This window comes from Cervus canadensis, chromosome 1 (genome assembly GCF_019320065.1).
Source record: "Cervus canadensis isolate Bull #8, Minnesota chromosome 1, ASM1932006v1, whole genome shotgun sequence".
Lineage (NCBI taxonomy): Eukaryota > Metazoa > Chordata > Mammalia > Artiodactyla > Cervidae > Cervus > Cervus canadensis.
In genome coordinates this window covers 40,520,187-40,532,976 of record NC_057386.1, presented here as the reverse complement: position 1 = coordinate 40,532,976, position 12,790 = coordinate 40,520,187, and the positions used below count along the sequence as shown (strand labels likewise).

Sequence of the window (12,790 nt, the reverse complement as noted above, 5' to 3'; positions counted from 1 at the left end):
ACTCACTTATTTGAATTATTTTTTTGCAGCCATCTCTTCCTGTGCTTTATACCCTGTCTAGCCAGGCTACACATGAAGCTGTTCATCTCCTTTGTAGGATGTTGGTCTTTGATCCAGTAAGTAGTGTTTGTTTTTATATTATTTTAATGAATTAAAAACGTGTTCTAGGAAAAACATCCTGGCTTTGAGTAGATGGGCAATGTAAATAATGACTTTTTAAAAGATAACTCATGTAACTGAGGGCTGAAGTTTATCATGCTCCCCCATCACAAAGAAGTTCGAGTAGTAACACATAATACTAGGTGAAGAGAGAGAAGGAAGGGCATCATCCTTATTTATCTCAATATTTGTAAAAGGAGTTTGACACCAGTCTAAATTAGGGGAAAAATTTTTAGCATTATTTGAAAAAAATCTGCCCATTGTATTGCATAAGGAAGTGTTTACTCTAGGTTTTCAGTTCAGTCGCTCAGTTGTGTCCAGTTCTTTGCGACCCCATGGACAGCAATGCCAGGCTTCCCTGTCCTTCACCAACTCCTGGAGCTTGCTCAAACTCATGTCCTTTGAGTAGGTGATGCCATCCAATCATCTTATCCTCTGTCATCCCCTTCTCCTCCTGCCTTCAATCTTTCCCAGCATCAGGGTCTTTTCCAGTTTGTCAGTTCTTTGCATCAAGAGGCCAACGTATTGGAGCTTCAGCTTCAGCATCAGTCCTTCCAGTGAGTATTCACGGCTGATTTCCTTTAGGATGGACTGGTTGGATCTGCTTGCAGCCCAGGGCACTCTCAAGAGTCTTCTCCAACACCACAGTTCAAAAGCATCAATTCACAGAGTGAAGTAAGCCAGAAAGATAAACACCAATACAGTATACTAACACATATATATGGAATTTAGAAAGATGGTAACGATAACCCTATATGCAAGACAGAAAAAAAGACACAGATGTACAGAACAGACTTTTGGACTCTATGGGAGAAGGCGAGGGTGGGATGATCTGAGAGAACAGCATCAAAACATGTATGTTATCAAGTGTGAAACAGGTCGCCAGTCCAGGTTGGATGCATGAGACAAGTGCTCGGGGCTGGTGCACTGGGATGACCCAGAGGGATGGGATGGGGAGGGAGGTGAAGGGGGGTTCAGGATGGGGAACACATGTAAATCCATGGCTGATTCATGTCAATGTATGGCAAAAACCACTACAATATTGTAAAGTGATTAGCCTCCAACTAATAAAAATAATTGGGGAAAAAAACAAAAGCATCAATTCTTTGGTGCTCAGCTTTCTTTATGGTCCAACTTTCATGTCCATACATGACTACTGGAAAAACCATAGCTTTGACTAGACAGATCTTTGTTGGCAAAGTAGTATCTCTGCTTTTTAATATGCTGTCTAGGTTTATCACAGCATTTCAAATGGTGGCTTTTCTAAATGCCATTTTTAGACTTGATTCCTCTGAGGCAAAGTTCATTTCTTCATTTATTCATTCATCTGAAGGGTATTTATCACATCTGTGCCAATAACTATTGTCAAAGAAGATTTTTTTAAATGGAAGCATTTAGAAAAGAAAAATTTTACTTGCCAAGAGTACATGGAAGTCACCAAATACAAAACATAACATATTAAAAGGGAAAAAATACCCAAAAATTACCAATTAGGTTTACACTGGTTTTTTCACAGTGAGAAAACAGTAACTTTCTCACTAATTATTAAATCCACAAAGGTTAGAACAAAGATTAGGGATAAAAATGATTTGTTAGAGTGTGTCCAGATCTGTAAGAAACAGGGTTCTTTTATTTGGGGGACCAGAATGCTAGCAAGGTCATGCTCAAAATCCTCCAAGCCAGGCTTCAACAGTATGAAGTGAACCGAGAACTTCCAGATGTTCAAGCTGGATTTAGAAAAGGCAGAGGAACCAGAGATCAAGTTGTCAGCATCTGTTGGATCATAGAAAAGCATGAGAATTCAAAAGAACATCTACTTTGCTTCACTGACTATGCTAAAGCCTTTGACTGTGTGGATCACAACAAACTGGAGAATTCTTCAAGCAATAGGAATACCAGACCACCTTACTGCCTCCTGAGAAACCTGTATGCAGGTCAAGAAGCAACAGTTAGAACTGGACATGGAACAGCAGACTGATTCCAAATTGGGAATTGGGAAGGTTATATATTGTCACCCTGCTTATTTAACTTATATGCAGAGTATATCATGCAAAATGCTAGACTGGATGAAGCACAAGCTGGAATCAAGATTGCTGGGAGAAATATTAACAGCCTCAGATATGCAGATAACATGACCCTTACAGCAGAAAGTGAAGAGGAACTAAAAGAGCCTCTTGATGAAGGTAAAAGGAGGAGAGTGAAAAAGCTGCCTTAAAACTCAACATTCAAAAAAGAAAGATCATGGCATCTGGTCCCATCACTTCATGGCAAATACATGGGGAAACAATGGAAACAGTAAAAGACTTTTATTTTCTTGGGCTCAGATGGTGACAGGAGCCATGAAATTAAAAGATGCTTGCTCCTTGGAAGGAAAGCTACGACAAACGTGGACAGTGTACTAAAAAGCAGAGACATCATTTTGCCAACAAAGGTCTGTCTAGTCAAAGCTATGGTTTTTCCAGTAGTCATGTATGGATGTGAGAGTTGGTCCATAAAGAAGGCTGAGCACCAAAGAACTGATACCTTTGATCCATGGTGTTGGAGAAGACTCTTGAGGGTCCCTTGGACTACAGGGAGATCCAACCAGTCAATCCTAAAGGAAATCAGTCCTGAATAATTATTGACGGACTGATGCTGAAACTGAATACTTTGGCCACCTGATGCAAAGTTGGATATGCAGTCATATCCAACTGACTCATTGGAAAAGACCCTGATGCTGGGAAAGATTGAAGGCAGGAGGAGATGGGGACAACAGAGGATGAGCTGGTTGGATAGCATCACCAATTCAATGGGCATGAATTTGAGCAAACTCTGGGAGATGGTGAAGGACAGGGAAGCCTGGCATGCTGCAGTCCATGTGGTCGCAAAGAGTCAGGCACAACTGAGTGGCTGAACAAGAACCAATCAGAATGATCAAGTTATTTCTGTCACATCTTGTGGTACAAAGTGGATTTTTTGTTTGGTGTTTTCCTTTTGTTTGTTTCCTTTGGTATGTGAGGTTCTTAGTGATCAGGAAGCAAGACAAAGTGGCCGTTCTTTGGCATAGCCCCTCCTTGTGGTCAAGTTCATGCCATTAAGGACAGTTTCAGCCACATAACTTGCTGAGTGAGCTGGTGATTTAGTGTCATTAGTTTGATATTTTATTTGGCAAGTTTATCTGTATAGCTTTCACAGGAGACTTTGATTAATACATAAAGACCGTTTGTATGGTTAACAAAACTAGAGGCACATGAATTTCAGGTTTCAGAGGTAATTTCTGTCCGCCCATAGAGGATTTTCTAAAGGCCCTGAGGTTAAATTTACTTTTATGTGTCAAGCATATGTTACTCTCTTTATTAGTTCTACTTAGATTAGGAATGAGGAACCATGTAATTCACCTGTCCCAGGTTTTACCTGCAGTTCTTGTAGCTGTAAGGTATCCTCTTTCTCTGAGATCCCACGTTTATTAATGACTATGACCTGCTGAGAGCTCGTAGTCTTTACAGCTCTAGGGCCCAATTTCCTAAGCCACAGAGTGGATGCCACGCTCATCTCCCCAGAGGCCTTTCAGATATCAGTTCTGCATGTGAAATGTAGTCCTTATTCTTCAACAGTGGGATTGTCACTCTTAATTAAATGAAACTTGTGGTGTGGTCATAGTTACAAATTAGATTTATCTACAAAAAGGAGGTTTGATTTATCTAGTAAGGAGGACAGGGTCTTACTGAATTTAGTTTATGATTGATTTATTAAGGATTCTTTTCTTTGTAGTTATGAGAGTTCTGTATCTAGCTTAAAGAATGTTTCATTCTGATTTTGTCCTGTTAAATTTGAGAGGTAGTGATACATTAGAAAGAAAGAAGATTTTTTTTTTAAAGCCATTAAAATAGAACATTAACCATAATTAAATAAGTTTATTTAATCCATCTAGTCTGAAGTAGTTGATTCTTACTTTGTTGGTCTTGGGTTAAGCAGTCTATTACCTTGTGTCTGCTCCTCGTGGCTAACTGTGGTGATGATAATCAGCTGTTACCCATGAGTTTGTACCCCAAAGACAATAGTCAGGAGTGCCTGATAACATTTCTTTACGGAGATCCTTGTGATGGTTCATATGGAAGACTCTATTCCTGATCTTTATCTTGTAGCAGGAGCCTTTAGGCAAATACAAGGAAAAAGCAGAAACAACCAGGGGATGATAAGATGAAAGGGCACTGGTTCTTTTATTATAATAATACCGACAGTACTGAAAAGGATGGAGTACAATAAATAACTTTAAAAGATGTAATTAACTATTACCTCAAAATAGTGAAGACATTGAACAAATCTCCAGAGACCTTAATTTGTCTAAAGACAATAAACAGTTGTAAGCAATATTTTAAAAGTACAACAATAATTATTAGGAATTTAGACAATTATTCACTTTTTTCTCTTGATGAACAAAAGCATATCTGTTTTCTAACACACACATCTTTCCTTCATCACACATTCCTTTATGCTTTTTAAACACATATGTACTTTAACCCAAAGGTATTTGCCATCTTTTTTTTTAACTGTTTGTTGATGGCTGCTAAATAATATATTAATTAAGAGCCTAGGTATATTAAAATTATGTTGCCCATATATCCAAAGACCACATATTAACTCAATATTAGTAAGGTCTTAATGTTAACTAAGAATTAGGAGTTTAAATTTTAAGTTAACTCATTAAGTCTTTAGAATTTTTAGCATACAAAAGACAAATTTCATTTTAGAAACACATTACCTATTATCATTTATCTAATTTAGTTGAACACATAATTTTTCCAGTAGGAAAAAAATTCAAAATGATTAGGCTTTTTATGAGGGTAAAATCCTAAAACTTATAGAAACCAGAATATTGTATTAGCATTATTTGTACATGACAGTAAAATCAGAAAGAAAACAGGCGGGTGTATTTAAATTTTTATTAACTATTAACTCATACTGATTTGTCCAAAGAGTCATCTTGTATATAATTATGAAAACTTTTAAGTTGTTTATGAGAAATATTTTGCTTACTTTGTGGTCTAGTAATTAAGTAATAGTATTATTTTAACTCACAATTAATGCTTTTTTAATTTTTGAGTTACAACTTGAGCAAGAAAAAATTTCTAAAGAGCCAAAATACTTCATTCATAAGGAAGAATAATGTTTTTATATCTTTCCATTTCTTTTTATAGCCTTTAACATGTTATTATTGTTTCTAAAAGCCACTTGCAATAGGAGTTGGCTCCATTTGATTTTAAGAGATCTCATAATATGATGTATTAACTCCTCTCAGAAGTATACAAAGTACATCCATTTATATTTGTAAAATGGAAAATTGTATCACTCTTATTCAAAACTTAGAAGAGCCAATTTTGATAAAGCAACAAAATTGCATAAAAACAAGTATCCATACCTATTACAAACGTTGATCAAGAAACAAGATGTAATTAAGACATAGAGGACATAATTGTGCAACATCAGATACTTCAAACGAACATCACTATTAAATCTGAGAAATTCTGTGATTTTTTTTTTTCACTTCAGTTTTATAGGATAGTTTTTCAGTGTTCATACCCTTACAAAGTGACAGTCTCCTTTCTTTAACTTTGTTTCAGAAGTCCCAAAGAGACTTTAATTTGTTTAGAGAAATGAAAATTGATCATTGCATGCTAGGGTTTGATTTGCTCTTTGCTCAAAGGCTTTTCTTTTGTAAGGTGAGACACGTCAGCGGACCTGGTACTAGTGCACAAGACAGACAGACACAGAGCATGCCATCCGTAGTTAGGGAACACCAGAATCTCTTCAGGTGTGCATCTGAAATCCCAGGAAATACCAGAAGCCCCAGACAAAGACTAACAGTGAGACCAGATTCCATCTGCCGGTGCACAGCTGACAGGGACCCAGTTTCTGACATCTGCCCCTGACAGAAATGACTGCAAGGTTGTATGATAAAACCCAGATTTAATCACTGCTGCCACCAGCTTGGACACGATCAGCCATGCTCAGTCAGAAACAGAAATAGACTTGGCTGGTAACCAGATAATGGGCAAAAGCCAAAGAGCTCTCAACCCCGCACCTGAGACTGGCTGGAGATGCTGTGGACTCAGAGGGGTCCAGACCCAGGCAAGGTATCCTGTCCTGTATTTTTTGGTTCTGACATTAGACCTTGATCCCAGCGGAAGAGCCTCTGGGAATAGTTGGACTCATTTAGGAAAAAAGAAAAGGTTTAGTTGCTAAGCATGTTAGTGTCAGACTTCAGAAAGGCTATGTCACCAAATAACAAAACACAACAAGCAGCAAAAGGAACAAGACCGGGTTGTAAGATTTACATTCAACTCTTCTTGGTAGATCAACAGCTGATTTCTCTTGTTAGCGTATCCCAAAAGGTCATGACGTGCCTTTTTAATATAGCATAGCAAAAACTCAGAGATAATGTGTTTTTCTAGGGAATCCAGGTTTAGGGGAATATTTAGCGTTCTATTATTTGAGGGGCCAGAATCAGTTGGAGGATCCAGTTATTCCGGGTTTGAATGCAAATGGTTTTCTCTTTCTTAGTTGTCATATGAAGTGCTGGCAGACTGGAAGCAGGGCAAAGGGTCAGTTTGTGTTCTACTCTCTACTACTGAGTCATCCTTAAATCCTTTAAAATCCACTTTCTCTCAGTAGTACTGACATATCCACTGAGCTACAAGAAGGGACAGCTTTATTCTTTTTTCGTGGAGAAGCGAGTTTGAAAGTTTATGGTGTATGTAACTGGAAACTGGTACACTCAGTATTCTGATCTGAAGTGCCAGAAAACCCCAGGCTGCTGATACTCACACTGGGATGGGTATCAAAACATGGCATGCAGGCTATTAGCTGCTGCCTAACCCCAGCAGCTTTCAGTCAGGCTTTTGCTCAAGTTGATTTGGTACCCAGGAAGATGAAGTTTCAAGCAGCTTTGTAAAATTGCCACCATGATCACATCTCTTCTAAGTGCTGAAACATATTTAGAAAATACAACTGTTACTTAAAATGTAAATGTACCCCTTCCAAAGCATTGCATATTTAAATGTCATGATATTTATCATTTTTGACCCTGCACACATCTATTTCAAGGTAGGAAACTTTTCAGGATTTTAGCAGAAAGTCATTTCTAAGTGCTTTCTGGTTGCGTGTGGTGGTTTATAACAGTAGCTTCTTGTCTTACGTCAAAAACTCCCTCTACTGCTATATTACCTGCCTCTAAATTCAATTATCCTCTTAACCCTCAACCATCTGCAGTCACCCCTCTATGCAGGATGTACTGTAAATTAAGTGTAAGTTGTGTAAAGCAGCCACTGTGGCTCATGAAAGACCCCTGTATGGACAGTTCTGTTTATCTGTAGTGTTGATGTGCTGGTCTCTCAATTTTATTTCAGTCCAAAAGAATATCCGCTAAGGATGCCTTAGCCCACCCCTACCTAGATGAAGGGCGACTACGATATCACACGTGTATGTGTAAATGTTGCTTTTCCACATCTACTGGAAGAGTTTATACCAGTGACTTTGAGCCCGTCACCAACCCCAAATTCGATGACACTTTTGAGAAGAACCTCAGTTCTGTTCGACAGGTTAAAGGTGAGTGTGTTTTTTGGCCTTCCGCCAGGTGAGATGACTATAACAACATTTTCTGTTATGTGACTGTGGAAAATTGAGGTCTGGATGATGATCAAAGCTCCTTTGTATGTTTATTTTTAAAAACTTGCATATAGCCGTTTGTCCAGAGTATATAAGCCAAGAAAGCTATGTGTGTTATAAAAACATTGATTTTATATCCAAGGGAAGGTCTGGCAGAGGAATGAACATTTTGTTCTTGTTTTTAAAGCTGACTTACTGTGACTCAATATATTTAATATGTATTCACTCAGTGTGGTTGCATGGAATGAGACATATTGGACTTTTTTATATAACATGCAAAGCTTTAAAAAGAATAAACAGCCACTGAGGGAATCGTTCCTTAGATGATGACAAGAAGGGGATTTCCGATAGTCTAGTCATAAAATTTCCTGACGAGATCTCCTGTTGGGGTGGAGGTTAATGACATCCAAAATTCTGAGTGGTTTTAAGTGTCTGCTGTAGGACATTTTAGAAAAGAATTGTCCCCAAAGTGACCAGCCTGAAACTATGTACCTAAATACCAACTGAAGTTTTTTAAGTGATTTTCAAAAAAGCAATAATTAACCAGCAGTTTAGAAGAGTTCATTTATAATGCCAACCCAGTAGAGGCACTCTCAAATTTATACACTATTTTACACCTCCCACGGGTGGGATTTCCAGCCCCTGTAATGCCACTTTGAGGGGGTTGGCCTGCGTTTAGCAGCACCTGTCGTCTTGGTTTCAGGAAAGTTCCACTGAATTCTGCCTGAGAGAGGACGTGTGTGTTTGATTTAACTAAACCACTAGGAAACGCCATTCAGATGCTGACTAGAGTTAACCCAAGAATCCACTGCTCCCAGGCCTGCACATTGGCATGGGTTGTATGATGTTTGTTTTCTCCACAGAAATCATTCACCAGTTCATTTTGGAACAGCAGAAAGGAAACAGAGTGCCTCTCTGCATCAACCCTCAGTCTGCTGCTTTTAAGAGCTTTATTAGGTAACTATATGTAACTCTAACTTCCTTATTAGAATTAAAAAGATGCCACTGTGAGTTTGTTATTCAGCATATTTCTTGTTTTATTTAGATTAGATAACATGAATAAAAGGTCCAACAGAAAGTTCCTATTATGAGTTTTGGCTTTAGTCAAAAGCACATGTAAAATGTGAACATGTGTTTCCACTCTCGCTTCAGCTCACTGTGGTTGCCTTGGCAGTTTTTCCCCAGATGACCATTATGCTACCTGATCAAGTGTGTGGGGATCTTCCTTCTGCAGCAGCCACTGTGCTGGAGTTGGACGTGGTCACCTCGGTTCCCACTGCCATCCCCACCACCTTAATGATAACTGCAAGCAAGAAAAGCATATGTTATAGGTGGACTGCTGATATATCCTATTTAGAAGAGAAGCCAACAGTCTGATTGGCTCAAGAGCTATAATCCTCCTCTAGAACCTAGCAAGCCTCATTTTGTGTTTGTCCTTTTCTCCTTCATTTCTTTTCCCTGACTCCTTGTATCAGTCATGGTCCACCAGGAGAAAGAAACCCACCTAGTCATACGACAGGGAAAATTTAATAACAAGCATTAACTAGGAAAAGATGGCTAATCACTCAAAGGCATGGAAGAGGATGCTGAGGAGTCCGAAGTAGCAAATGCAGAAAAGCAAGCACTCCCTCTGGACCAAGGGAGAGTGAACAGAAAGAAACAGAACTCAGAGGAAACCCCTCCACCCCAGGCTAATAAGATTTGGACCTCTTTGGAGAGCAGCTAGCTGCCACAGGAACACAGCATTGAGGGTGGTGAAGAAACTCTCAAAAGGGGTGGGCTGAGCTGGTGCGTCAGAGAGCCTGCTGGGAGCAGAGAAAGTTTGGGTAGACCAAAGCCCCTCCAAAAAAAGAAAAGGCACACCGGAACCTGGAGGAAAGCCGCTTCCTAATGCTGCGGCCTTGCAGCGCCCCTCTAGCGCCCTCTGTTGACAAAGGCTCACATCAGGCCGGGTGGCAAAGGAAAAAGGTGCACTGGTCTGGCCGGGGTGTCACAGAGCAGCGTGTAGGGGGCTTTGATCTGAGAGGCCACGCTCTTCTTGCCCTTCTCCCACTCCTTCTTCCGCTCCTCCTCGCTTTTCTTTCCCTTCCCCTCACACTTCCTCCTTTTAAGTGGCCTGGATATAGTGTTGAAGGGGATCGAATTTACTGAACCAAGGTCAAGAATTTTTTAAGTCATCTTTCATTCCTTCCATGTATGCTTCTGTAGAAAGAAGGAATGAAGTTGCATTTTTACATCTCTATGGTTTTAAATTACTGTTTTAAATTTTTCCCTAAGAGTCAGTGACCCAGTCAATCAGGTGTTTTAATACCTTTCAGGTGCAAGTTATTCATTATCCTGGGCCCCAAGGAAGCAGAGTGACACCAGCCTCCTCGAGTCTATAATCTTAGTTGGCAACATTAGAGAGACCTGTGAAATAACGACAAAACAGATCTGTGGATAACAAGTGCTAAATGATTATCAATTAAAACTTGATAAAAGAATGCTTATGAGGCTCATTCAAAATAGGTCCCCACTTAAAATAACCTTATTCTGAGAAGCTACTTTTAAATGGATAATTCTGTATCCTTTAATGTTATTTTCCCAATTGATTATAGGCATTATTACTTATAATAGCTTCCATTCATATTAGGAAGTAGGCACCATGAAAAACACTTTACACAGACTCATTTATTCAACCCCATATCCTCTGGAGGTGGACAGATGCACCGTTAGAGAAGTGAAAAGAAGTAAAACTCCAGGAATGGACTTGACCCTATTTTTTTTTTTAGAGGAAGTGGGGAACAGGCAGCAGTGAATTGCCCTTTGTGGTGCTTACAGCCAGCTCACCGTGTCTCCGTTCTCTTCCAGTTCCACTGTTGCTCAGCCGTCTGAGATGCCCCCATCTCCTCTGGTGTGGGAGTGACGGTGGAAGATAATGTACTACTGAAGATGTTATGTAGCTCTCCACTGGAGTCTGGGATTTGCAATTCTGGAGGTTAATCATGCTTGTACTGTAATTTTACTAATGAAGTTTTAAATTAACAACCACTACTTGTATGATAGGAATAATATTTAGAAATGTTACTAGACTTTTAATCTTGTAAAGTGGTTGTGCTTTTAGAAGAAAAAATATTTTACCCAGAGTTGCACATGTTTTATGAATTTAGTGCAGCTGTTATGGCTCACCTCAGAACAAAAGAGAATTGAACCAAATTTGGGAGTTTGGGGTTTTTGTGTTTGTTTTGTTTTTTCTTTTTTAAAAATATGAAGTGAGATTGTTCACACACACACACACAAAGGACAGTCATACATTTTGATATTTGAGCCATTCCTGAAAATTTGGGGTTTTCTAAAACAAAAGAATCTAGAAACCTTGCCTGCGACCAATCATGGAGCCACGTGAGCTGATCGTGGCTGCACCTGGGGGGGTGGGGGAGGGGGGCATGCCACCTAATGATCAAGCCCTATAATTAGCTTCTCATTAGAGCCGTGACGGTGATGTGTGCTGTCTAAAATCCAATGTTGTGGGTAGAGAGAATGAGTTTGTGACTAGGAGAGACTAAACTTTTGTTTTCCTTACCCAGTATAAATATATATATATATATTTAATCTATTTTTATTAGAAGTTTTTCTGCTCTTTCTTACATAAAAGAATCCCCAAGCATGCATCTTTCATGTGTGTAAATAATTCATTTCTGGGCTAATTTCAAAAGAATCCCAACATTGCTGTATAGAGAGAGAACTAGCTTGCACATTTTAGGTCTGTGAAATTTTGTGAGACTTTTCCTGCACTGGACAGTAAAAAAAATAAAGATAAAAACAAATTTAAAAAAAATTTTAAGCCACAAAAAAAGGCACATAGGGAATTATGTCAAATGTGTTTGTGTCCTTAGGCAAAGCTGTGGGAGTCTTGAAATGTCACAGTAGTAAATAACTTATTACTTTTTGACAAATTTTTTTTTCTGTTGGAACACTGAATTCTTCTGTGCATATGTATATATGAATACAAATTGAAGGCCTCTACCTCCTGGAGTTATACAACTTGGCTTGTTTACCTCCACATGCTGATGATGACTATTTTTTTTTTTTTAAGTTCAATGTGGAGACTTGAAACTTGAATGTCCCTTCCAACTTTTATATTAAAAATAAAAAGACAAGAAAATTGAAGATCGTTTTTCACCTGTACAAGGAATACTAATGGATCGTCTTAAAATTGGTCTAGGAAAAAACCTTGGTGTGTGTTATGGACAATTAACTGTTAAAGTTATTGTAAGTTATCTGTATTTAGCAGAGTATTTTCATCTTGAGTGATCTGAGCTGAATTTGAAGACTATTAATAAGTTATGTTTGGAAGTTTTAACTTCAATGAAGTAATTATTTGCTGTGAAAGAAACAAACATTGAATTACTAAACAAAGATGGTGCAATATCTTTGTTTTCTTTTTACGAGGCTCCTGAGAATCAACCCAACTGAAGCATTTCAATTCACTTGAATGAGAAACGTGTTTAGTATCAAAAGAGCCCAAGAAGACACTGGTGTGAAAGGTACAATCTCAGAGGTTGGTCAGTTACCGTGGCACACTTACTGGTCACTTTGTACAATGTAGATTTGAAGTACAGTGGTGAAAACATTAAATGTGACATTTGAAAAAGATGCGTCAGCCGCTTTATTTCAATTCCTTTATTTTCTCTTCAGTACAGCCTGCAGCCTGCATTTGCAAAGTTTTGAGACATTACCTATTTATATTTCCATTTCAATTTTTGAGGAAATTAGTTGTGGGTTTTTGGTTATTTTTAAACCTTCTCAGAGACTTTAAATTGCCAAAAACATACTCAGAGATACTGTGATTTAAATGTATACAATTTGAACGTCTTTCCAGACCTTAGAGTCTGTCTAACCCAGTGGTTTTTGAATTTTTCTTAATCCTATTTTCATGTGAAATCAAACTCCAATACAGTAGAGTCCATTATATTAAACAAAAGTGGACTGCTCCGGAGCAGCAGAC

At 38.5% G+C, this 12,790-nt stretch overlaps 1 protein-coding gene across 3 annotated transcripts in view; it reads left to right on the top strand.

The window, feature by feature from the left end:
- NLK (nemo like kinase) overlaps positions 1-12,438 on the top strand; it is a 124,084-nt gene extending 111,646 nt beyond the window's left edge. For 2 of the 3 annotated variants that reach the window (XM_043480057.1, XM_043480065.1), the window contains exons 8-11: positions 30-116; positions 7,545-7,743; positions 8,667-8,760; positions 10,654-12,438. In XM_043480057.1, coding sequence (XP_043335992.1) covers positions 30-116; positions 7,545-7,743; positions 8,667-8,760; positions 10,654-10,708 — 435 coding nt within the window. In that variant the 3' untranslated portion in view covers positions 10,709-12,438. The other variant, XM_043480046.1, reaches the window with a different exon arrangement.
- The last annotated feature ends 352 nt before the right edge of the window (positions 12,439-12,790 follow it).